The sequence below is a fragment of the Symphalangus syndactylus genome, chromosome 13 (assembly GCF_028878055.3).
Source record: "Symphalangus syndactylus isolate Jambi chromosome 13, NHGRI_mSymSyn1-v2.1_pri, whole genome shotgun sequence".
NCBI classification, from domain to species: Eukaryota; Metazoa; Chordata; class Mammalia; order Primates; family Hylobatidae; genus Symphalangus; species Symphalangus syndactylus.
This window is the reverse complement of record NC_072435.2, coordinates 40,205,188-40,228,981: the sequence shown is the minus strand read 5'-3', so window position 1 is coordinate 40,228,981 and position 23,794 is coordinate 40,205,188. Positions and strand designations below refer to the sequence as shown.

Below are 23,794 nucleotides of genomic sequence, written 5' to 3'. Positions count from 1 at the left end.
CTCTAAGGAGCCTATCTTACATATTTATCTGTTTATTGTGTATCCCATCCTAGAATGCAAAGTCAAGGGAGTTGTTTGCTTTCTTTTTTTATCCTTTTTTCCTTTTTTTCCTGAGACTCAGGCTGGACCACACGATCATTGCTTACTGAGGCCTCTACCTCCGGAGCTGAACCAATCCTGCCAGCCTCCGCCTCCAGAGTAGCTGGGACCACAGGCGCATGCCACCACGCCTAGCTAATTGCTTTTTTTTTTTTTTGAGACAAAGTCTCGCTCTGTCGCCCAGGCTGGAGTGCAATGGCAGAATCTTGGTTCACCGCAACCTCCACCTCCCGGGTTCAAGCAATCCTCCTACTTCAGCCTCCGGAGTAGCCGGGATTACAGGCATAAACTACCATGCCCGGCTAATTTTTGTAGAGACGGGTGTGTTGCTTTGTTGCCAAGGCTGGTCTTGAACTCCTTGGCTCAAGCAATCCTCCCAGCTTGGCCTCCCAAAGTGCTGGGATTACAGGTGTGAGCCACCATAAATGAAGTCACCTTTCTTCACTTTTACAGCCCAGGGCCTTGCACCCAGGAAATATAATGTTGGTTGAATTAGGAAACAAACTTAGGTGGAGTCACTTTCTGAATGCCACACAGCAGGGCTGGCATTAGACTTCATGGCTGTCTGAGCCTGTTTTCTTTTCCCCTTGCTGTTCTAGGGCCTATCTGGGATGAGAGCGCAAAATTTAAGAGAAGGCCAAAGAGCTCAGTCATAATTGATATTTAAAACATAAAAAGTAGGCCGGGCGCGGTGGCTCACGCCTGTAACCCCAGCACTTTGGGAGGCCGAGGCGGGCGGATCACGAGGTCAGGAGATCGAGACCATCCTAACACGGTGAAACCCCGTCTCTACTAAAAATACAAAAAATTAGCAGGGCGTGGTGGCCAGCACCTGTAGTTCCAGCTACTCGGGAGGCTGAGGACAGAGGATGGCGTGAACCCGGGAGGCGGAGCTTGCAGTGAGCCGAGATTGCGCCACTGCACTCCAGCCTCGGCGACAGAGTGAGACTCCGTCTCAAAAAATAATAATAATAAATTTATTTTAAACACAAGATCTGACCCTGAGCTTGCACAACGCATCTCACCTTAATCCCTGTGTTGACGGATCCTGTCTTTATTTAAAATTGTGATGTTTTAGGCAGGGCACGGTGGCTCAAGCCTGTAATCCCAGCACTTTGGGAGGCCGAGGCGGGCGGATCACGAGGTCAGGAGATCAAGACCATCCTGGCTAACACGGTGAAACCCTGTCTCTACTAAAAAATACAAAAAATTAGCTGGGCGTGGTGGCGGGCGCCTGTAGTCCCAGCTGCTTGGGAGGCTGAGGCAGGAGAATGGCACGAACCTGGGAGGCAGAGCTTGCAGTGAGCCGAGATCGCGCCACTGCACTCTAGCCTGGGCGACAGAGCAAGACTCCGTCTCAAAAATAAATAAATAAATAAATAAATAAAATAAAATTGTGATGTTTTGTTCATCATAGATTTTTTCCCATTAATTTGGATATTTAACAAATATTGAATTAGAAGATTATTTATCTTGATGACTGAGTTTTTGCTCCCAAGATGTTCACCCTAGTCCGGGCCCTGTTTCTGTCTCTTCTCGTCCTGCAGCACCCGGACAGTCCCTTGAGGAAACTGAGGCACAGAGGAACGTATGTGTGGGTGTGTGTGTGACGGGGGTTGTAGTGAGCTCTCCTGGGCGAACCGAGCTCCCTGGGCTGGGCCGGGAGCTAACCTTTGCTTATCTACCGCGGTTGAAGCCGCTAATGAAGTCCCCCGCCTTGCAGAGACCTTTCCCAGGGCGGCCGCACCGCTCTGCGGGGCAGAGATAGCCGCGGTCACCCCGGCAGCGGTGACCTTTTCCGGCTGGAGGGTACCGGGAGGCGGGAGAGGGCGCGGCGGCCGCGCTGTCTGGCAGGCTTGGGCGGAGGAGGATGTCACCCCAGCGGGTGGGTGCTGGGATCGAACCCCGCCCCGGCCTCCCGAGTCCACCCAACCCCGACGGGGCCATGGGCAGTGGGGAAGGGGGACGCGCGCCCAGTGACGTCATCGAACCCCGAGTCCAGCCTTCGCCGCTGTCGTCACAGAGGGGCTGCGCTGCGTCACTGCATTCCTCCCCTGACGTCAGCGCAAGAGGCCAGAAACTGGCCCACCCAGCGAGAGAGAAGTCTGGAGCGGAGCCTGCCTTTCTCGCCTTTTTAATTTGGTAAGACATGTAAAGTGTACCCAGGAGCGGACTACAACTCCCAATCGGCCTTGCGTGCCGAACATGCGCACGGCCTCCAGCCAGAGAGCGCGGCAAACCTTTGGTAGATTGATGTCCCTTTAGTCGAACCAGGCCAGTTTTACGGCGGCAACCCAATCCCGTCCTCACGAGTCCCACCCCTTTATTCTTAGCCAGCTACTTCCCTGCCGGAGTGACGGGCCCGGCTGCCTTTGAGGGTTCAGTTTCTTTTGATGGACATTCATACCGATGAATCAGATCGCCGGGAAGTCGAGAGGGTGTTGAAAAGCGTGCATCGGAACCAATAGTTTAGGGGCAAGGCCTGGCGCCGTCCAATCACTTCTCCGACCGCCGCCAATCACCCCGGGCCACGCCCCCGGCGCGTGACGTAACTAGGGTGGGTAGCAACAGTTGCCCCGGTGAGGGAAACGGAGGCGCCATAGCCACGGTAGTCGTGGCGACCAAGCAACCCGGCAACGCGAGTCAACAACAACAACCGCCCGGCCGACCCCCACCCCCTACCCCCCAGGCCCGGCCCGGGGACCCCAGCACGTCCCGCCCCCTTCCCAACATCGACTCCGAGACCTCCGAAAAGCCTTTCCGCAGACAGAAGTGGGGAGAAGCGGAGGTAACCAGGGCGGCCCCGGGGTGGTTGGCCGGGCCGGGGTGGGCGGCGGGGCCGGGGCGGCGGGTGTCTCTGTAATCACAGTCCGGGGGAAAGGGGCGGGCGGTCAAAATGGCGGCGGCGACTGTCTGGACCGTGGGGGAGGGGGCCGGGGCCCGGCTGGAACGACACCACCCGCCCCCGTCCCCGCGGCCCGGCCCCCGCGAGGGGCGGGCGCTCGCAGGCCCGCGGCGAGTGGAGGTCGGAAGGCCGGGGCGGGGGGCTTTTATATGTCGGGAGCGCGAAGGGGCGGGCCTGGGGAGGCTGGGCCAATGGGAGCGAGGGAGGGACGAGGCGGGGCCAAGGTGGGTGGGCGGGACCAGGAGGGAAGGTATGGGCGGGGCCGGCTGGGTCTCCCCAACCTCCACCTCGGGAACCAGGGTGGGCAGCCACCACCCGGTCCACCTTCCAGATCCTTAAGCGACTCCCTTCTTCCTTAAGAGCCTTGCAGTTGTCCCAGGACTCAGAACTTGGACAAGTGCCTGTCCATCTGAGGCCTCAGTTTTCCATCCTGTAAAATGGGGAGAATCATTGACATCGCCCTTTTTCTGCAGTACGGGGACTGTTCATTCCTTCCAGGAATTTTACTTACGGCTTATCTTTGAACCTTTTCCTCGTATCTACCGTTTCTGAATGTGGTTTGATAAAATAACTGTTAGCTAGTCCTGATTTCAACACTGCAGCCCACTCCTTAACCTGCCACCTTCTCTCTGGGAGGAAGCAGAGTTTCATGGAGGAGCTAGGAGTCGATTTGGCTTTAACGTGGAGGATTTGGTTTGCAGAAATCAAAGTCCATGGTAGGGAGGAGTGATCATGAGGGACTGCTTTAGAGGAACAGAAACCTGAGTGCTTTTCTCTGGGCTGCTGTTTGAGACCTGATGTTTGCTGGTTTGAGGATGCGGGGGTTTGTTCCTGGAGATGGGACGTTTCTGGGTTCTGCCCATCGAGGTCTCCCCTACTGGGAATGGGGGAGCAAATGGCGCCTGAGGAAATTTCTTAGATTTTTTAAAGCCACTTCTCTTGGCCAGACGCATGTTTTTGTGTCAAATGAGTGTCAACCGAGTCACATGTCACTGACAAGGTCCCAGCCTCTAGGGCCACGTGGGCAGGAGCGGTCAGAGGGAAGGGGAAGCTATCCATATTTGTGAGAGGAGAATCTTTGCCACTGCTTTTTAGGGTGACAATATCCTGCCAGCTCGAGGAAGAATTTTTTTTTTAAGTAGCCAGCCAGGCTAAGTCTACTTGGCTTATTCTCCATCTTGCTTTTGAGCTTAGTGTCGCTGTGCAAACTGCAGCCATTTCCTTTTAAATCAGTCAATAAATTCCAAGGAAAAGGATCATTTCAGGCTTTTTCCCAAGAGTTTGAAATTGGTCTGGTGGGGGTTGACGGGTCCTCACTTCTCTAGGTACTTTTTCTAGGCCTGGCCCTTTTTAGAGGAGGCAGGGACTCTTTGAAAGTTAGGACAGGTGGAGATTAATTTTCAGTAAAACAAACAAAAAAGCTAGAAATGCCAAGTTGCTAGAAGGATCATCGGCACTTTTTTTTTGGAGACGGAGTCTTGCTCTGTGGCCAGGCTGGAGTGCAGTGGCTTGATCTCAGCTCACTGCAGCCTCCGCCTCCCGGGTACAAGTGATTCTCCTGCCTCAGCCTCCTGAGTAGCTGGGACTACAGGCGCACGCCATCATGCCTGGCTGATTTTCGTATTTTTAGTAGAGACAGGGTTTCACCATGTTGGTCAGGATGGTCTTGATCTCTTGACCTCGTGATCCGCCCGCCTCGGCCTCCCAAAATGCTGGGATTACAGGCATGAGCCACCGCGTCCGGCTAGCCCTTCTTAAAAAAGCTAACTGAGGCTGGGCGCGGTGGCTCACGCTTGTAATCCCAGCACTTTGGGAGGCCGAGGCGGGCGGATCACGAGGTCAGGAGATCGAGACCATGGTGAAACCCCGTCTCTACTAAAAATACAAAAAAATTAGCCGGGCGTGGTGGCGGGCGCCTGTAGTCCCAGCTACTCGGAGAGGCTGAGGCAGGAGAATGGCGTGAACCCGGGAGGCGGAGCTTGCAGTGAGCCGAGATCGCGCCACTGCACTCCAGCCTGGGTGACAGAGTGAGACTCCGTCAAAAAAAAAAGAAAAAAGAAAAAGAAAAAAGCTAACTGAGCAGGCTGGGCGTGGTGGCTCACGCCTGTAATCCCAGCACTTCAGGAGGCAGAGGTGGGCGGATCACCTGAGGTCAGGAATTTGAGACTAGCCTGGCCAACATGGTGAAACCCTGTTTCTACAAAAAATTAGCCAGGTGTGGTGGCACATGCCTGTAATCCCAGCTACTTGAGAGGCTGAGGCACAAGAATTGCTTGAGCCTGGGAGGTGGAGGTTGCAGTGAGCTGAGATCACAGGCCACTGCACTTCAGCCTGGGCAACAGAGTGAGACTAGTCTCACAAAAAAAAAAAAAAGCTAACTGAGCAGAAAGTGATGTTACCAATTATCTGGTCTTGTTGACTGCCTCAGTCACCAGTTACAATTACAGGTGAAGGGGCTGAGGAGTCATTTGACTAGGAAGAAAACACTAGATTGATTTGAAGCTGACTTGAAACAGTCAGCTTTTCTAGCTGTGTGCTCTTAGGTGAGTTACTTAAGTTTTCTGGGCCTCAGTTTCCCCTCCTTTCATCTAGGGGCAGTAATCCTTGGTAATCCTTTCAATCTCATGTTTCTGTGCTATGGATCCCAGAAAATAATACCTGTTGAACATCAAATACATAGGAATTGCTGAAACTAACTAAATACAAAGTAATTGCTAACGTAGTTATGTTAGCCTCTGCTGTTATGGTGATTGTTGCTTCCTGTTCAACCCTTGGAAATACACCGTTGGCTTTTATTTTTATCATTTTGAATCCAGTGAGAGCCCTCGTGGCTTTAAAGGTTGACTTGCTTCTCGCTTGCTGGGCTGTGTGGGTCTATGACAGGGATCCAGGAAGCTAGATACCAGGAATCCAGTTTGTAGTGGGAAAGTCACTCCCCTGGCTGCTGAATGGCCGTTCTCTGGCTTTAGGAGGGTCACTAGAAAGAAAAATCCTGGCCGGGCACAGTGGCTCAATTTGGGTGCTCACTCCTCCAGCACTTTGGGAGGCCGAGGCGGGTGGATCACTAGAGGTAAAGAGTTCGAGACCAGCCTGGTCAACACGGTGAAACCCTATCTCTACTAAAAATACAAAAAGTAGCCAGGCGTGGTAGCACATGACTGTAGTCCCAGCTATTTAGGAGGCTGAGGCAGGAGAATCCCTTGAACTGGGGAGATGGAAGTTGCAGTGAGCCAAGATCGTGCCACTGCACTCGAGCCTGGGTGACAGAGCAAGACTCTGTCTCAAAAAAACACAAAAAACATGCTACTTGGGCTCAGGCCCAGACTCAGTCCCAAGCCTTCCAGGAGGCAGCTGGATGAGGGGGGATGTGGACACTGTGGGAACGGTGGGGAGCTGGGAATGGCGTCTCTGGAGCCGAGGTCCTCACCCTTCTCCTCTGTCATGTATCTGAACATCTCGGGGAAGGGGATGGCCAGGCTGCCCCTCCCAGAGATGCTGCCTTCGATAGCAGCTGCACAGGACGTGGTCTTCCTAGGTGAGAAAGACTTTCTCCCACCTGCTCCCCAGGCCTCTTCTGGACCAGAAGGCATTGCCTGGCTCTGTAGCACAAGCCGGCTTCTGGCAGGAGGAAGTAACTTTCTCACACGGTCTCAGCAGTCTATAGACTGGAACCTGCCTTTGATGCTCACTAGCAGTGTGTTCTGGTGCATCATTTATGCTGCCTGGACAGTAAGAGTCAAAACCCCCACTATTTGCCTGTCAGTTTTCTTTTCTTTTTTCTTTTTTTTTTTTGAGACAGAGTCCTACTCTGTCGCCCAGGATGGAGTACAGTGGAGTGATCTCAGTTCACCACAACCTCCACCTCCCCAGTTCAACCAGTTCTCGTGCCTCTGCCTCCCGAGTAGCTGGGATTACAGATGCCTGCCACCATGCCTGACTAATTTTTTTTTTTTTTTTTTTTTTTGAGACAGAGTCTCACTCTGTCGTCCAGGCTGGAGTGCAGTGGTACGATCTTGGCTCACTGCAACATCCACCTCCCGGGTTCAAGTAATTCTCTTGCCTCAGCCATCCGAGTACCTGGGAATACAGATGCCCACCACCATGACTGGCTCATTTTTGTTTTGTTTTGGTTTGTTTTTTTTGAGACGGAGTTTCTCTCTTGTTGCCCAGGCTGGAATGCAATGGCGCAATCTTGGCTCACCGCAACCTCCACCTCCCGGGTTCAAGAGATTCTCCTGCCTCAGCCTCCTGAGTAGCTGGGATTACAGGCACCCACCACCACGCCTGGCTAATTTTTGTATTTTTAGTAGAGACAGGGTTTCACCATGTTGGCCAGGCTGGTGTCGAACTCCTGACCTCAGGTGATCCACCCGCTTTGGCCTCCCAAAGTGCTGGAACTACAGGTGTGAGCCACCACAGCAGCCTAATTTCTGTTTTTAGTAGAGACAGGGTTTCACCATGTTGGCCAGGCTGGACTTGAAATTCTGACTTCAGATAATCTGCCTGCCTCGGCCTCCCAAAATGTTGGGATTATAGGCATGAGCCACTGCTCCCGGCCTTGCCTGTCAGTTTTCTAGGAGCTGAGACAGAGTGAGGGGCAAGGCCCACCGGGTCTCTGCCTGTGGGGAGCTTACCTTTCCAGTCATGAAGAGAAGAGGAACTAGGAGGAAGAAAATAAATCCAGCCAGACACAGTGACTTATGCCTGTAATCCCAGCACTTCAGGAGGCTGAGACATGAGGATCACTTAAGCCCAGGAGTTTGAGACCAGCCTGGGCAACATAGCGAGACCCCATCTCTTAAAAAGATTAAAAAATTAGCCAGGTTTCGTGGCACAGGCCTGCAGTCCCATATACTCTGGAGGCTGAGGTTGGAGGATCACTTGAGCCCAGGAATTCAAGGTTACAGTGAGCTGTGATTGTGCCACTGCACTCCAGCCTGGGCAACAGAGTGAGGCCCTGTCTCTAAAAAACGAAAAAGAAAGAAAGAAAATAAACTCAACAGGGAAACACAGTGTCAGGAAGCAAATAAAATAGTAGTATGTGCTTGAGGGTACCTTCAGACCCAAGGAAGTGTGTATGAGCTGAGATGAGACCTGAATAAGGAGGAGAAGCCAGCCATGAAGGTGGCAATGGGGATAGCATGCCAGGTGGGAGGAAGAGGTGGGGCCAAGGCTGTGAGGCAGGAATGGATCTGCAGCATTCTTTTTTTTTTTTTTTTTTTTTGCAGAGGCTCACTGCAACCTCTGCCTCCTGGGTTCAGGCAATTCTACGTCAGCCTCCTGAGTAGCTAGGATTACAGGCACACGCCATCATGCCCACCTAATTTTAAAAATTTTTTTGTTGAGATGGAGTCTCGGCTATGCTGCTAAGACTGGTCTCAAACTTCTGGCCTCAAGCAATCTTCCTTCCCTGGGCTCTCAAAGTGCTGAGATTACAGGAGTGAGCTGCCATGCCTGTCCAGGATATATTTTAAAGAGACAGGGTCTTGTTCTGTTGCCCAGACTGGAGTGTGGTGGTGTGATCATAGCTCACTGAAGCCTGGAACTCCTGGGCTCAAGTGATTCTCCCACCCCAGCCTCCCGAGCAGCTGGGACTTCAGGTGTCAGGTACTATGCCTAGCTGATTTTTTCAGTTTTTTATAGAGATAAGGCGTCACTTTGTTGCTTAGGCTGGTCTTGAACTCCTGGGCTCAAGTGATCCTCCAATCTTGGCCTCCCAAAGTGGTGGGATTATAGATGTGAGCACTGCGCCCAGTCATTAGGAGATGTGTGCGTGTGTGTGTGTGTGCGTGTGTGTGTGTGTGTGTGTGTGTGTGTATGCATGCAGTGGCACAATCTCAGCTCACTGCAACCTCTGCCCTGCCAGACTCAAGCGATCCTCCTACCTAAGCCTCCTGAGTAGCTGGGATTACAGCCACACACCACCACACCCAGCTAATTTTTGTATTTTTAGTAGAGACGGGGTTTCGCCGCATTGGCTAGACTGGCTTCAAACTCCTGACTTCAAATGATCCGCCCGCCTCAGCCTTCCAAAGTGCTGGGATCACAGGCATAAGCCACCACTCCCGGCCTCTAGGATATATTTTGGAGGAGTAATTGACAAATCTTCTAAATGAATTGGATATAGAGGATGAGAGAAACACACATCATCCCATTTAATTTTGCCATTCTTCTGCAAGTTCATTATTGAAGCCATTCTACAGATGAAGAGAGTGAGTTTTCTTTCTATATCTTTGGGAGGGCCTTGCCGAGGATGTAAACCATTGGATTAGAGAATCTGGCATCCAAAACGGGTCAGACCAGGCGCGGTGGCTCATGCCTGTAATCCCAGCACTTTGGGAGGCCAAGGTGGGAGGATCACCTGAGGTCAGGAGTTCTAGACCAGCCTGGCCAACATGGTGAAACCCCATCTGTACTAAAAATACAAAAGCTAGCCAGGCATGGCGGCGGGCACCTGTAATCCCAGCTCCTCAGGAGTCTGAGACAGGAGAATCACTTGAACCCAGGAGGCAGAGGTTGCAGTGAGCAGAGACTGTGCCATTGCACTCCAGCCTGGACAACAAAAGCGAAACTTTGCCTCAAAAAAAAAAAAAAAAAAACCACAGGGGTCAACAACTATGGCCTGCTGCCTGTTTTTGGCTGGTGAGCTAAGAATGATTTTTACATATTTAAATTATTGGAAATATCAACACCGGAATTATATTTCATGATATGTGAAAATTACATGAAGTTCAAATCTCAGTGTCTAGAAATAAAGTTTTATTTGCACACAGCCTGCTCATTTGTTTACCTATTGTGCATGGCCACTTTCACATTACAGTGGCAGAGTTGAACAGCTGCTGCAGAGACTAGCCACAAAACTAAAAACGTTTACTGCTTGGCCCTTTACAGAACTTTGCGGAGCCCTCATTTAAAGTAATAGATTTAAACTGTCTCCATAAGCAGCTGCTGGCTTTGAAGATAGGTGCAGCCACTAGTGCTTTTCTTGGCAGATTCATTGCCAAGGAACAGTTTGTTAAGTAATTCCCTTGTTTTGTGTGCTGGGCTCCATAAAGAAAGGGTTCTCATGCTCAAATATATGGGCAATACCTTATGCTATGTATGTATATGTGATTTATTTCTGTCTAGGGAACAAACCTGTATAATTGCTTAATGTAGTCTCCTTAAAAGGTAGAAAAGGGTTCTTTGGTCAAATAATTGTAGGAAAAAGATTGACAATCACAGTGCTGAGAAGGCCTCCAATAGAGAAGTTGGTTTAGTTGTTCCTCGATCTCCCACCTCCTCCTTTTGAGCTCAGTCTTTTAGAAATTAATCATTGCCGGGCCAGGCGCGGTGGCTCATGCTTGTTATCCCAGCACTTTGGGAGGCCGAGGCGGGCGGATCACGAGGTCAGGAGATCGAGACCACGGTGAAACCCCGTCTCTACTAAAAATACAAAAAATTAGCCGGGTGTGGTGGCGGGTGCCTGTAGTCCCAGCTACTCGGAGAGGCTGAGGCAGGAGAATGGCGTGAACCCAGGAGGCGGAGCTTGCAGTGAGTCGAGATTGTGCCACTGCACTCCAGCCTGGGTGACAGAGTGAGACTCCGTCTCAAAAAAAAAAAAAAAAAAGAAAGAAATTAATCATTGCTTTCTCTTCTTGCCACTGAGTGGAAGGGATGAGGCCCATGGGCTTTGTGTCCCTGGAAGGAGAAAGAGCCAGTAAGTGAGGAGCTTTTAAAGCCCTTTCTTTGTGGGAGGGTCCACAAGGGGCCAGGTCTCTTAGGGCTGAGAAAGCCAAGGCCAGCATTTCTCAGAGTGCTGTCAGGACTGTCTGCCTCAGAACCATCTAAGGGACCAGCTAAAACAGACTCGGGCCATTTCAGACTCACTGGGCAGTAGAGCTCAGGAATCTGCATGATGTTGCTGATGAAAGCTTAGGTTGGATTTCCTCTTGGTGTCTGCTCCCAAGAGCTTGAAGATCCTGTCTCCTTCCTCCTCTGTCCCAACCTGGCTTGGATATTTGTTGAATGAGTAATAACACCTGCCACTTACCAGTGTTTATTGGGTACTGAGCTGATCTCATTGGATCTTTTTTTTTTTCTTGAGACAGAGTCTTGCTCTTTCACCTAGTCACCCAGGCTGGATTGCAGTGGTGTGATCTCTGCTCAGTGCACCCTCTGTCTCCTGGGTTCAAGTGATTCTCCTGCCTCAGCCTCCTGAATAGGTGGGACTACAGGCACACGCCACCATACCTGGCCAATTTTTGTATTTTTAGTAGAGACAGGGTTTTGCCATGTTGGCCAGACTGGTCTCGAACTCCTGACCTCAGCTGATCCACCTGCCTGGGCCTCCTAAAGCGCTGGGATTATAGGTGTGAGCCACTGTGCCCGGCCTCATCTCATTGGATCTTTGCAGCAATTTGATGAATTGGGTGTTCTCGTTATCCCCAGGTGACAGGCAACTGAGGCCCAGAAGAAGGTTGATAATATGTTCATGAGTTAAGACACGCGCCAGGGTTCATGTGGGTGAGGGTCTGACACCAGGCAGATGAAGGGTTGTCGGCTACAGTGACTTGAGTACCCGAGCTGGGCCAGATTTGGACCCGATGGTGTGAGGAACCTCCTCCCCTCTAACTGTGGCAGAAAGGAGTTTGGGGAGGGCAGGGGCTGGAGGAAGATGGTCTTTGCCTTGTTCAAGGCAGGCAGCATCCTTTTCCCTCTCACGGTGGACAAGTTTCCCTGCTACCCGAGTCCCTGGGCCTTGGAGCACTAAGGCTGGCCACCTGCTAGGTGCAAAGGCCCCAAACAGCTTATCCTGCCTGCCTCCACTCCTACTGGAATGACCTCACCTGGCAGGGAGGGTGGCCCCAGGGCCCTGTCAGCTCTGTTCCCGCCAGCCAGGAGGGTCCTGGAGTCCCTCCCAAGCCTGCCGCAAGCCCAGAGGGCACACCCAAGAGGCAAGTGTAAGCTCCTGTTTCCTTCATCCTCAGCAGCACAAAGCTCTGGACGCTGAAAGGGAGGCAGGGCCAGGAGGTATTTTCATCTTTCCTGGAACTGCGTTAAAGGGCCCTGGGCAGTGAAGGGAGCCAGAGCCATTTCCTGCGTGCTTATAGCATGCCAGATGCCCGGCCACGCGCTGCCCACAGGATCAGGTTGAACTCCTTAGCAGCCCCACCTGGTAGGGCCAGCTGTCCCCCCATTTCACATATGGAGCCGTAGAGGCTCTCCTCAAAAGTCACACAGCTAGGAGGTAGCCAAGTTCAAATCATGGTGCATCCATCCCCGTCCAGGGCTTGTTTCTCACCTGCCTTGCCCCCCTGCTAACTCGGACACCTCTTGAGTTTGGCATCCAAGAGCAGAACCTGGATCCCGGGGGAGGGAGGCACAGGGAGGAGTGAAGGATGGGAACAGGCCTCCTCTGGGCTGCTCGGGCCGGCTTCCCCCTTGCCAGTTCTGCTGCCCTTAACTGCAGCTTTGGGCAGGGGCGTAACCTCTGCAGGTGACACTTGGGTCTCCCTGTTGGAAGAACCCGCAAGATGCCGTGTACTGACCTTAAGAAGCAAATGAAGGTTGGGCGTGGTGGCTCATGCCTGTAATCCCAGCAGTTTGGGAGGCCGAGGTGGGTGGATTACTTGAGGTCAGGAGTTCGAGACCTGCCCAGCCAACATGGTGAAACCCTGTCTCCACTAAAAACACAAAAATTAGCTGGGTGTGGTGGTAGGCTCCTGTAGTCCCAGCTACTCGGGAGGCTGAAGCAGGAGAATCGCTTGAACCCGTGGGGGCAGAGGTTGCAGTGAGCCAAGATCATGCCGCTGCTCTCCAGCCTGGATGACAGAGTGATACTCCATCTCAAAAAAAAAAAAAAAAAAAAAGCAAATGAGCCCTGTGCCTGGCATCCTGAGTAGGGCTGGGGACTGACAGAATGTATCTGGGGGTCAGAGAGACCTGGGTTCAATCCCCCCCTCACCAGTTGCTAGGGGCTTTCAGCAGCCTACCCCTCAGTCTCGCTCAGCTCGTCTGTAAAATGGGCATGATGATGCCTCCCTCACACGGCTGCCGGGAGGAGGTGACCTCAGTGGAGGGGTCTGGGGGCTCCTGGTCAACCAACAGCAGTTGTTGTTTTTTACCTCCTCCTTCCCTTGAGGGTCACCCTGCAGCTGGAGGGCGACCTGGGCACATCGTGGCATAGAGATGCTGATTGTTAGTGCAGAAGAGGCTCTGGTCCAGTTGCCAGCCAGGATGCAGTACTGCCCGGAGTCATGGCCAGCTGTAGGCAGGGCTCTCAGACCCAAATGCCTTCTGGGGCCAGGCAGGAGCCACAAAAGCACGGAGCTGGAGCCTTTCCTCTTAACCACTCGTGCCTCTGTCCCACTCTCCCTCAAATGCTTCGGACCTGGGGATAGGGCTCATGAGTACAAAGGTCCCCAAACCATCTGCCGATCCCCTGCTACAGTGGGGCTGAGCCAGAGGGAGGCCATGCCCAGCCCGGCACCTGGGAGAGGGACACACCCTTTAGCAGGCAGGCCCACCTTGTTCTTTCCTTTTGTTTTGTTTTGCTCTGAGACAGGGTGTTGCTGTGTCACTGAGGCTGGAGTGCAGTGGAACAATCTCAGCTCACAGCTCTCTGCAACCTCCACCTCCTGGGTTCAAGCAATTCTCCCACCTCAGCCTCCTGAGTAGCTGGGATTACAGGCGCACGCCACCACTCCCGTTTAATTTTTTTTTTTGAGACAGAGTGTCGCTCTGTTGCCCAAGCTGGAGTGCAGTGACAAGATCTCGGCTCATTGCGACCTCCGCCTCCCAGGTTCAAGTGATTCTCCTGCCTCATCCTCCTAAGTAGCTGGGATTACAGGCACGTGCTACCATGCCCAGCTGATTTTTGTACTTTTAGTAGAGACTGGGTTTCGCCATGTTGACCAGGCTGGTCTTGAACGCCTGACTTCAGGTGATCCAGCCGCCCCGGTCTCCCAAAGTGTTGGGATTACAGGCATGAGCCACCGTGCTCGGCCAAGGCCAGCCCTGTTCTGAGGTCAGCCGCAGCTGCCAGGTTCCCAGTGCAGCCTGGGTCTGCTCCCAGCCCTGTCGCCTCTGGCCACAGAAGGGCACTGTCCCACTGATGAGCTTACATCTGGTGTCAAGACCCATAACTGCTCCCGGGCAGAGGGCCCAAAAAGCCCCTGTGGCCCCATGCAGCTCACAGGGGGTTTTTGGACTCAAACACCTTCCCACTGGGAATGCTACTCAGCCGAGAATCCCAAGTCCAGATAGCAGGCACGTAGGGAACTGGCATGGGTCCCTGGGAGGCAGCTTTCCCCATGACTCTGCTTTCTGGCAATAAACTGACGAGTCAGGAGCATAGAACACCCAGAGTTCAAACGCAGCCCTGCCACCACTTCCCCGCTGTGTGGCTTGGGGCAAGCACCTTAACCTCTCTGAGCCTCAGCTCCCTATCTAGCAGACAGAACCCAAACCCAGACATGGTTGTTGGAAAGTTTAAAATGAAATAGGCCGGTCGTGGTGGCTCACACCTATAATCCCAGCACTTTTTGGGAGGCTAAGGCGGGAGGATCGCTTGAGCCCAGGAGTTCAGATCAGCCTGGGCATAATGAGACTCCCATCTCTGAAAAAAATAGTTATATATATGTATATTTCTATGTACATTATGTATATTTCAATATACATGCATGTATATCTACATATAGGTGTGTGCATGTGTGTGCATGCATGTGCATGTGCGTATATGTATATTTTGATGTATGTATACATGTACTATATGTACATGTACATATGTACATATATGTACATTTCAATGTACATATGTATATTTCATATAGTTCAATACATGTATAATTTCATATAGTCGATACATATGCATAATTCGTATAGTTCAATACATATGTACATATGTATATTTCAATTTGTATTTTTAGTAGAGATGGGGTTTCACCGTGTTGGCCAGACTTGTCTCGAACTCCTGACCTCAGCTGATTCACCGGCCTTGGCCTCCTAAAGTGCTGGGATTATAGGTGTGAGCCACCATGCCCGGCCTGATCACATTGGATCTTTGTAGCAATTTGATGAATTGGGTGTTCTCATTATCCCCAGGTGACAGGCAAACTGAGGCCCAGAAGAAGGTTGGTAATAATTTCATGACACAGCGCCAGGGTTCATGTGGGTGAGGGTCTGACACCAGGCAGATGAAGGGTCGTTGGCTACAGTGACATGAGTACCCGAGCTGGGCCAGATTTGGACCCAATGGTGTGAGGAACCTCCTCCCCTCTAACTGTGGCAGAAAGGAGTTTGGGGAGGGCAGGGGCTGGAGGAAGATGGTCTTCGCCTTGTACATATGTACATATGTACATTCACATATGTACATTCACATATACATATTGTATATGTATATTGAAATATATACATATGTACACATGTATATTGAAATATATACATATGTGTACACATGTATATTGAAATATATACATATGTGTACACATGTATATTGAAATATATACATATGTGTACACATGTATATTGAAATATATATGTACATATGTATATATGTACATATTGAAGTATACATATATGCACACATGTATATTGAAATATATATGTACATATGTACATATATGTATATTTCAATATACATGTGTGCATATATGTATACTTCTATATGTGTACATATGTATATATTTCAATATACATGTGTACATATGTATATTTCAATATACATATGCAATATATAAATGTACATATGTACATGTATGTATAGTGTATATATGTGTGTGTATATATACTATATATGTATATATGTATATTTCAATATATAAGTAAAAAAATATATACACACACACGCATATATATATATATATATATATATATATATATATATATATATTTAGACAGTCTTGTGTCGCCCAGGCTGGAGTGCAGTGGTGCAATCTTGGTTCGCTGCCACCTCCGCCTCCCAGGTTCAAGTGATTCTCCTGCCTCAGCCTCCCGAGTAGCTGGGACTACAGGCATGCACCACCATGCCCAGCAAATTTTGTATTTTTAATAGAGACGGGATTTCACCATGTTGGCCAGGCTGGTCTCGAGCTCCTGACCTCAAGTGATCCGCTCGCCTTGACCTCCCAAAGTGCTGGAATTGCAGGCGTGAGCCACTGTGCCCGGCCTAATATATATTTTAAAAAGATGAAAGGGAAAGTGCCCAGCCCCGTGCCTGGCCTACAGGAGCCCTCAAGAAGTGCCCACTTGGGGTCCTCAGCTAAGGAGATGGAGGCAAGGGAAGGGAGAGCCCCTGGTATTTGAGAGTGACCCAGTGAGAACCGTATCATTTTTCTCTGGGTGAGGGCACAGAGCAACCACATGGGCCCAAGCTCCCCCCGCAGTGTGGGGAAATGCGATCCTACGTGGATGTGGGGGTCTCTGGGTACCAGGGACTGGGAAGGCAGGAGTCCTGGCTTGTGGTGAGTGGGGGTATGGAGTGGGGCTCCAGCCCTGGTCTACAGCTGGTCCCCCTGCAGTGACGGGTTGGATATTTCTGGCCACCAGCCTGGGGATTTAATTAAGTGTGATGAACCCAAGCACATCTCTAAGGAGCCCAGAGCTGTCCCTGCTTTCTCTGCCTGTGGATTAATTCCTGTTTTTCTTTCTTTTGTTTTGTTTTGTTTTTCTCTCCCCCCTCCCTGTCTTTCTTCCCAAGGAATTAAAAAAAAAAAAAAAGCCTTATTTATTATCATTTTCCCCACCGTTGGCATGGCAACACAGGCGTATACTGAGCTACAGGCAGCCCCGCCACCATCCCAGCCGCCACAGGCCCCGCCACAAGCCCAGCCCCAGCCGCCACCGCCACCACCCCCAGCGGCACCCCAGCCCCCGCAGCCACCCACCGCTGCTGCCACCCCTCAGCCCCAATATGTCACCGAGCTGCAGAGCCCCCAGCCCCAGGCACAGCCACCGGGCGGCCAGAAGCAGTACGTGACGGAGCTCCCGGCTGTACCCGCACCCTCGCAGCCAACCGGTGCACCCACCCCTTCGCCTGCACCCCAGCAGTACATCGTGGTCACTGTCTCTGGTAAGTGCCGCACTCGTGTGTCCTGAAAACTCCTCTCAGAGTTGTTCAGATAGCCTAGCCCCTGGGTGTGAAGGCACAGGGCTGCCATGCCCCCCAAGGTTTCTAGATGGGACTTGGGGTATCACTAGGGCAGGGGTGCTCAAGCCATGCAAGGAGGCCTCTGTCCCCCCAAACTCCTTCCCACCAGAGCAGCTCTTAGAGCTTCTTTTTTTGGTTTTATTTTGTTTTTTGAGATAGAGTCTCATTCTGTTGCCCAGGCTGGAGTGCAGTGGCACAATCACAGCTCACAGCAGCCTCAACCCTCCAGGCTCAAGCAATCCTTCCACCTCAGCCTCCCAAGTAGCTGAGACCACAGGTGCCCACCACCATGCCTGGATAATTTTTTAAATTTTTTGTAGCTGTGGGGTCTTCCCATGTTGCTCAGGCAGGTCTCAAACCCCTGGCCTCAAATGATCCTCCCGCCTCAGTCTCCCGAGTTGCTGAGACTACAGGTGTGCAGCTGTGCCCAGCTAATTTTTTTTTTTTTTTTGTAGAGATGATGTCTCACCATATTGCCTAGGCTGGTCTCGAACTCCTGGGCTCAAGCGATCCTCAAGCCATAGCCTCCCAAAGTGCTGGGAATACAGGCATGAACCACCATGCTCAGCCTCTTAGAGCTGTTCTGACCTCTCTTTTCAAGTAAGATGTCACTGGAAGAAGGGTTTGGGCAGTGGCATCAAAGTTTGCACGCACCTGTGGGAGACAGAGGCCTGGCCTGGCTACACACATCTTTGGCCTCCCTGCTCTGGTTTCCTCATTTGTGATGGGATCATCATAGCTCCTCGCTCTCAGGGGACACATGCAAGGGTCTCATAGCCAGGATGGCCTTGAGTGGGCACTTCAGGGAGGTCAGCTGGGGGTGGGGGCCTGGACATGTCACCTCCCCTTCCTAGAGCAGCCACCCTGTTGTTTTGGGCAGGATCCAGGGACCGGCCCTTTTCTTTATTTTTGCTTTTCTTTCTCATGACATAAGCTAAGGCACGCAGGACATGTGTTGAGAGCAGGCCATCTTGGACAGACCTGTTGCCCTCTGAGCATTTCCCACAGTAAACATAGTGATGATGTTTTGACTTGTTTAGAGTCTGCCTGAGGCCTGGTCTCTGTCTCGACTGACTCAGTACTCTGATGGGAATGGCAGCACAGCCTGGGCATTAGGCTAGATTCGTGTTTTTTTGGTTTAGAGATAGGGTCTTGCTATGCTGTCCAGACTGACCTCGAACTCCTGGGCTCAAGTGATTCTCCTGCCTCAGCCTCGTCGGTAGCTGGGACTACAGGCGCCTGCCACTGTGCACAGCTAGTGTGTTTTTAATGTGCTCTGTGGTGGACGGAGGCCTCAGTGGGAGCCTGGATCAAAGCTGGCCCTGGTCCTTCTCAGAGTGGGAATGGAAGGGGTGAGACCATCAGGGCATCCTGAGGGGCTGTGGAAGGGGGGGGTCAAGATGGGATTGGGGACCATCAGGTCATAGTCATCAAAATATGTAGCAATTGGCCGGGCGTGGTGGCTCACGCCTATAATCCCAGCACTTTGGGAGGCCGAGGCGGACGGATCACTTGAGGTCAGGAGTTCGAGACCAGCCTGGCCAACATAGCGAAACCCCGTCTCTACTAAAAATATAAAAATTGGCCGGGCGCGGTGGCTCACGCCTGTAATCCCAGCACTTTGGGAGGCCGAGGCGGGTGGATCACGAGGTCAGGAGATCGAGACCATCCTGGCTAACACAGTGAAACCCCGTCTCTACTAAAAATACAAAAAATTAGCCGGGCGAGATGGCGGGCGCCTGTAGTCCCAGCTACTCGGGAGGCTGAGGCAGGAGAATGGCGTGAACCCCGGGGGGCGGAGCCTGCAGTGAGCCGAGATTGCGCCACTGCACTCCAGCCTGGGCGACAGCGAGACTCTGCCTCAAAAAAAAAAAAAAAAAAAAAAAAAATATATATATATATATATAAAAATTAGCTGGGTGTGATGGTGCGAGCCTGTAATCCCAGCTACTTAGGAGGCTGAGGCAGGAAAAATCACTTGAATCCGGGAGGCAGAGGTTGCAGTGAGCTGAGATCGCGCCACTGCACTCCAGCCTGGGTGACGGAGAGAGAATCCATCTCAAAAAAAAAGTAACGAAAAGTGTAGCAATTGGCCCCGTCGTAGAACAGAGCAGATGGGGCTGGGGCCCTGGGCAGTGTCCCAAGGCTTCTGGCAGTGTCTGCATGGGAGGTCCAGGGTCTCTGGCAGAGGTTTGGGGCAGGAACATGCAGGGACTCAGGGCAGTGACTCTTTACTGTATGGACGGAGTAGAGGTGTCGGCATGAGCGCGACACTTAGTGCCCCCCCGACCTGTGTAGACACAGCCCTGCCCTGGTTGAGGTCGGGCTGCAGACATGGGCAGGATCTTCAGTCCACAAACCTCTGGTGGGTTCTCAGCGCCGCTCCGAAATCCTGCAGCATTTCCTTAACAGTGAACTTCATGCTCCAAGAAACCCATTCTCCCTATGCCCCGCCTTCACCTCCATCACCTCTGTCTCATACTATGCTCCTGGTCCCTGACCCTGCAGGCAACCTTACTGGGGACAGAGTACCGTCAGGGCAACCACAGGGACCCCTTCTCCTGCCCAGCTCCTGGGGTGCATCTGCACCCACCACCTCTGCCTTCTCCTTGGATTAAGCAGCACCACCCATATCCAGAACATGCTCCTGCCATTGCTCCTTCTAGTTCCTTCCGCATGACTTAATCCCCCTCTTGCAGATCTTCCCATCCACCCATCAAGGTGGAACAGCACCCATTTTGTTTATTTTTTATGTATTTATTTTTTGAGACACGGTCTTGCTCTGTCGCCCAGGCTGGAGTGCAATGGTGCAATCATGGCTCACTGTAACCTCCAACTCCTGGGCTCAGTGATACTCTCAACTTAGCCTCCCAAGTAGCTGAGACTATAGGCATGTGCCACCACGCCCAGCTAATTTTTTTTTTTTTTTTTTTTTTTTTTGAGACAAAGTCTCGCTCTGTCACCCAGGCTGGAGTGCAGTGGCAGGATCTCGGCTCACTGCAAACTCTGCCTCCGGGGTTCACGCCATTCTCCTGCTTCAGCCTCCCAAGTAGCTGGGACTACAGGTGCCTGCCACCACGCCTGGATAATTTTTTGTATTTTTAGTAGAGACGGGGTTTCACTGTGTTAGCCAGGATGGTCTTGATCTCCTGACTTCGTGATCTGCCCGCCTCGGCCTTCTAAAGTGCTGGGATTACAGGCGTAAGCTGCCACGCCCAGCCTAATCTTTTAATTTTTTTGTAGAGACAGAGTCTCACTATGTTGCCCAGGCTGGTCTTGAACTTCTGGCCTCAAACAATCCTCCCACTTCAGCCTCCCAAAGTGCCGGAATTTGTGTGAACCACCGCGCCCAGCCAAGCCCCCATTTTATCCAGGAGCTGAAAAGCTCCTGGACCCCCTGCAGCCGGCCCCCTTTTTCCCAAAGATCTCCTCCTGTGAGGCCTCCGGGAACCCACACTGCCCTGGTCTCTGCCCACCTCCCTGCAGCCCCTCCATGGTCCCCTCGGTTGCTTCTCTTCATCTCCCTGACCTTGTCAGCAAAGGATGGGGAGTCCTAGACTCAAGCCTGGGAACCTCTCTTAGCTCCTGTAGTTCTCCCTTCATGATGGCCTCATCCTGTGTCCCAGATCTCAATGCCCACACTGAGGTCTCCAGCCTGGGCTGCAACCCTGAACCCCAGGACCCCACATCCAGCCACTCTTGACTCATCCACTCGATGTTGAACTCGCTGCCGGCCAGTGCAGCCACATTGAATTCTGCATTTTTCCCTCTTCAGATCTTCTCTCCTTCAAGACTTTCTCATCCTCCCAGGCCCATGGTCAGTCTTGCTTCTGTCCTACTCCTCCTTGAGTAAGCCCTCTTGGCTCCACCTCCTAAACTCTTCCAGAACCCACCCGCCTCTTCCACTTCTACGACCCCAATCCTGGTCCAGCCTCCGCCCTCACAGTCTGACCCCTCCCAGCAGCCAGAGGGAGCTGGTTCACAGCTGTCCGTTAGGTCCCGTCACATCCTAGCTCAACCCCGATGGCTTCAAGCCAGGTGGGTCCACGGGCACTCTTTGAGAAACCCCAGCCTAGGTTTTCTCAGCTCTGAGAGAGCAGGCTCCTTCCCCGCCCCCGATACCTGACAAAAAAGGACTTTAAAAGCTACACACACACACACACACACACACACTCTCTCTCTCTATATATATATATATACACACACATATATACATATATACATATATACGTATACACATATACATGTATATATACACGTATATACACACATATACACACATATATATATACACATATATACATGTATATACACATATACGTGTATATACGTATATACACGTGCATATACGTATATACACGTGTATATACACATATACGTGTATATATACATATATACATGTATATACACATACGTGTATATATACATATATACACATATATATATACACGTATATATATAAAAGCTGGGCGTGGTGGCGGGCGCCGTAATCCCAGCTACTTGGGAGGCTGAGGCAGGAGAATCGCTAGAATCCAGGAGGTGGAGGTTGCAGTGAGCCAAGATTGCACCATTGAACTCCAGCCTGGGCAACAAGAGTGAACCTCCGTCTCAGAAAAACAAAAAACAAAAACAAAACCAAAAATGCTCCACACACCCTGTGCCCCTACTAGCAAATGCCAAGCCCCTTCAACTCTGGCCTGCCAGCCTCCCAGCCTCGCCCACTTCCACCCATCCCCTCACATGCCTGGTCCAGCCCCTCTGGCCTTCCTACAGCTCCACAAACCCACCAGGCTCAGTCCTGCCTCCTGACCTTTGCACTCTCAGTACCCTCTGCCAGGAGCACTCCCTGCCCCAGACCTTCTGGGAGCTTGCCTCTTGTCTCCCTCAGGTCTCTGCTCAGACACCACCTTTCCGACTCCCACACCTCCCTACCCCTACCCCCATTGCTCACTCTCTGTCTTCTCGTTTGTTTGTTTTTGAGACAAAGTCTCACTGTGTCACCCAGGCTGGATGCAGTGGTGCGATCTCAGTTCACTGCAACCTCTGCCTCCCGGGTTCAAGCGATTCTCCTGCCTCAGCCTCCCGAGTAGCTGGGATTACAGGGGCGCACCACCACGCCAGGCTAATTTTTGTATTTTTTGGTAGAGATGGCGTTTTGCCATGTTGGCCAGGCTGGTCTCAAACTCCTTACCTCAAGTAATCTGCCTGCCTCGGCCTCCCAAAGTGCTGGGATTATAGATGTGAGCGCCCCACTGGTCTTAACACTTATCACTACTTGAAGTTATGATAATGGGATGGTGGGGCTGCCCACCTGCAGGCAGGGCTCTGTCAGTGCTCAGTCTCTGTGGAATGACTGGGGAGCACCAGCCTGACCCAGAACAGCCTAGAGGAGCACCTAGCACAGCCATCATGTCCCATCAGCTCCTGCATGGCTGACTGTTTGCAGGAGGCCTCGCATGTCACCAGTGGATGACTCCGCTTGGCGCCCAGAGTGTCTGATGGGTCCTGATCCACGCCCTGGGTGTGGGTCTTACCTGCTTCAGGGTCCAGGCTCCCTAGAGCCAGGGTCTGGAGTGGGCACACAGCTCCAGGCTCCACCACTCCCCAAGTCCTTCCACTCTTGATCTTGGCTTCTCCAGCTCTTCCCGCACTCCCCCAGGGGGGCCCTGGTGCTTCAAAGTCAAGACCAAGTCCCCGCACTTTGGAAGGCTGAGGCAGGTAGATCACCTGAGGACAGGAGTTCAAGACCAGCCTGGCCAACATGATGAAACCCCGTCTCTAATAAAAATACAAAAATTAGCCGGGCGTGTTGGCGTGTGCCTGTAGTACCAGCTACTGGGGAGGCTGAGGCAGGAGAATTGCTTAAACCCGGGAGGTGGAGGTTGCAGTGAGCCGAGATCGTGTCATTGCACTCCAGCCTGAGCAACAGAGCAAGACTCTGTCTCAAAAAAAAAAAAAAAAAGAGCAAGAAGTCAAGAGCAAGTCATGGTCTTTGGGTCAGACAGAGCTAGGCCGGACTCTAAGTAGCTTTGAGGCATGGGGAGGTGGCCTGTGTCTCCCCCATCTTGGTATGTTCCCAGGAGGGTACTCTGTACCCACAAGGGCAGGCTGCAGCAACCCTGCTGTCCACAGAACTCTCTGGGGCTCACTTTGGTCAGGCAGTGGCTTAGTCGCCTTTCACAGTGGTCCCAGGGAATTTCATTTCCCTGCCACTCCACATTCTGGCAGGTGCCAGCCTGTCCCCAGAAGGGTCACTGGGCAATGCTTCCTGGATTTGTTCTGAGGAAGAGGAGGTTGGCTTGTGCCCTGCCAGCTGTCCCCTCCCCCACCCCTTGCAGTAACTCCCCAGCCTTCCTCCCTGACCCTCTGCCAGGTTAGCGTCCTTCCTCATCTAAGGGTGGCCGGGGCCACGTGAGCGCTGGGGAAGCGGGAGTAACTGACACCAGTGAAGGCTGCCACAAGGCACCTGGGACTTCTCCCAAGCCAGGAGCAATCGGAGCTGACCAGGGACCCAGGGAGTCGGCAGGGAAGAGGAAGGGAGGGGCCTGGACCCAGACTTGGAGCCTGGGGCTGGATGCCAGCCAACACCAAACCAGACACAGCTCACCCAGCCCCGGTCCCCGCCTGCCCTGCCTAAAGGTGACTTTGGAGGTGGTAGGAAG

The 23,794-nt window shown here is 52.1% G+C and overlaps 2 protein-coding genes across 6 annotated transcripts in view; one reads left to right on the top strand and one right to left on the bottom strand.

Annotated features, from left to right (window-relative positions):
- Positions 1-2,174: 2,174 nt before the first annotated feature.
- RFX1 (regulatory factor X1) overlaps positions 2,175-23,794 on the top strand; it is a 47,615-nt gene continuing 25,995 nt past the window's right edge. The window contains exons 1-2 of one of the 5 annotated variants that reach the window (XM_055238131.2): positions 2,175-2,241; positions 16,683-17,054. In XM_055238131.2, coding sequence (XP_055094106.1) covers positions 16,736-17,054 — 319 coding nt within the window. In that variant the 5' untranslated portion in view covers positions 2,175-2,241; positions 16,683-16,735. Of the gene's footprint in view, positions 2,242-2,627; positions 2,888-16,682; positions 17,055-23,794 lie in introns of those variants that run through there. The other 4 variants (XM_055238132.2, XM_063616190.1, XM_055238134.2 and 1 more) reach the window with 4 other exon arrangements.
- On the bottom strand, positions 2,218-14,128 carry LOC129460192 (uncharacterized). The gene is made up of 9 exons (XM_055237842.1): positions 14,110-14,128; positions 13,414-13,475; positions 13,111-13,230; positions 12,317-12,345; positions 12,128-12,226; positions 11,833-12,037; positions 11,565-11,617; positions 2,845-3,328; positions 2,218-2,651 (listed from the first exon to the last, which is right to left on the bottom strand). The coding sequence occupies exons 1-9, from the start codon at positions 14,126-14,128 to the stop codon at positions 2,514-2,516; spliced, it is 1,209 nt and encodes a 402-aa protein (XP_055093817.1). The 3' UTR covers positions 2,218-2,513.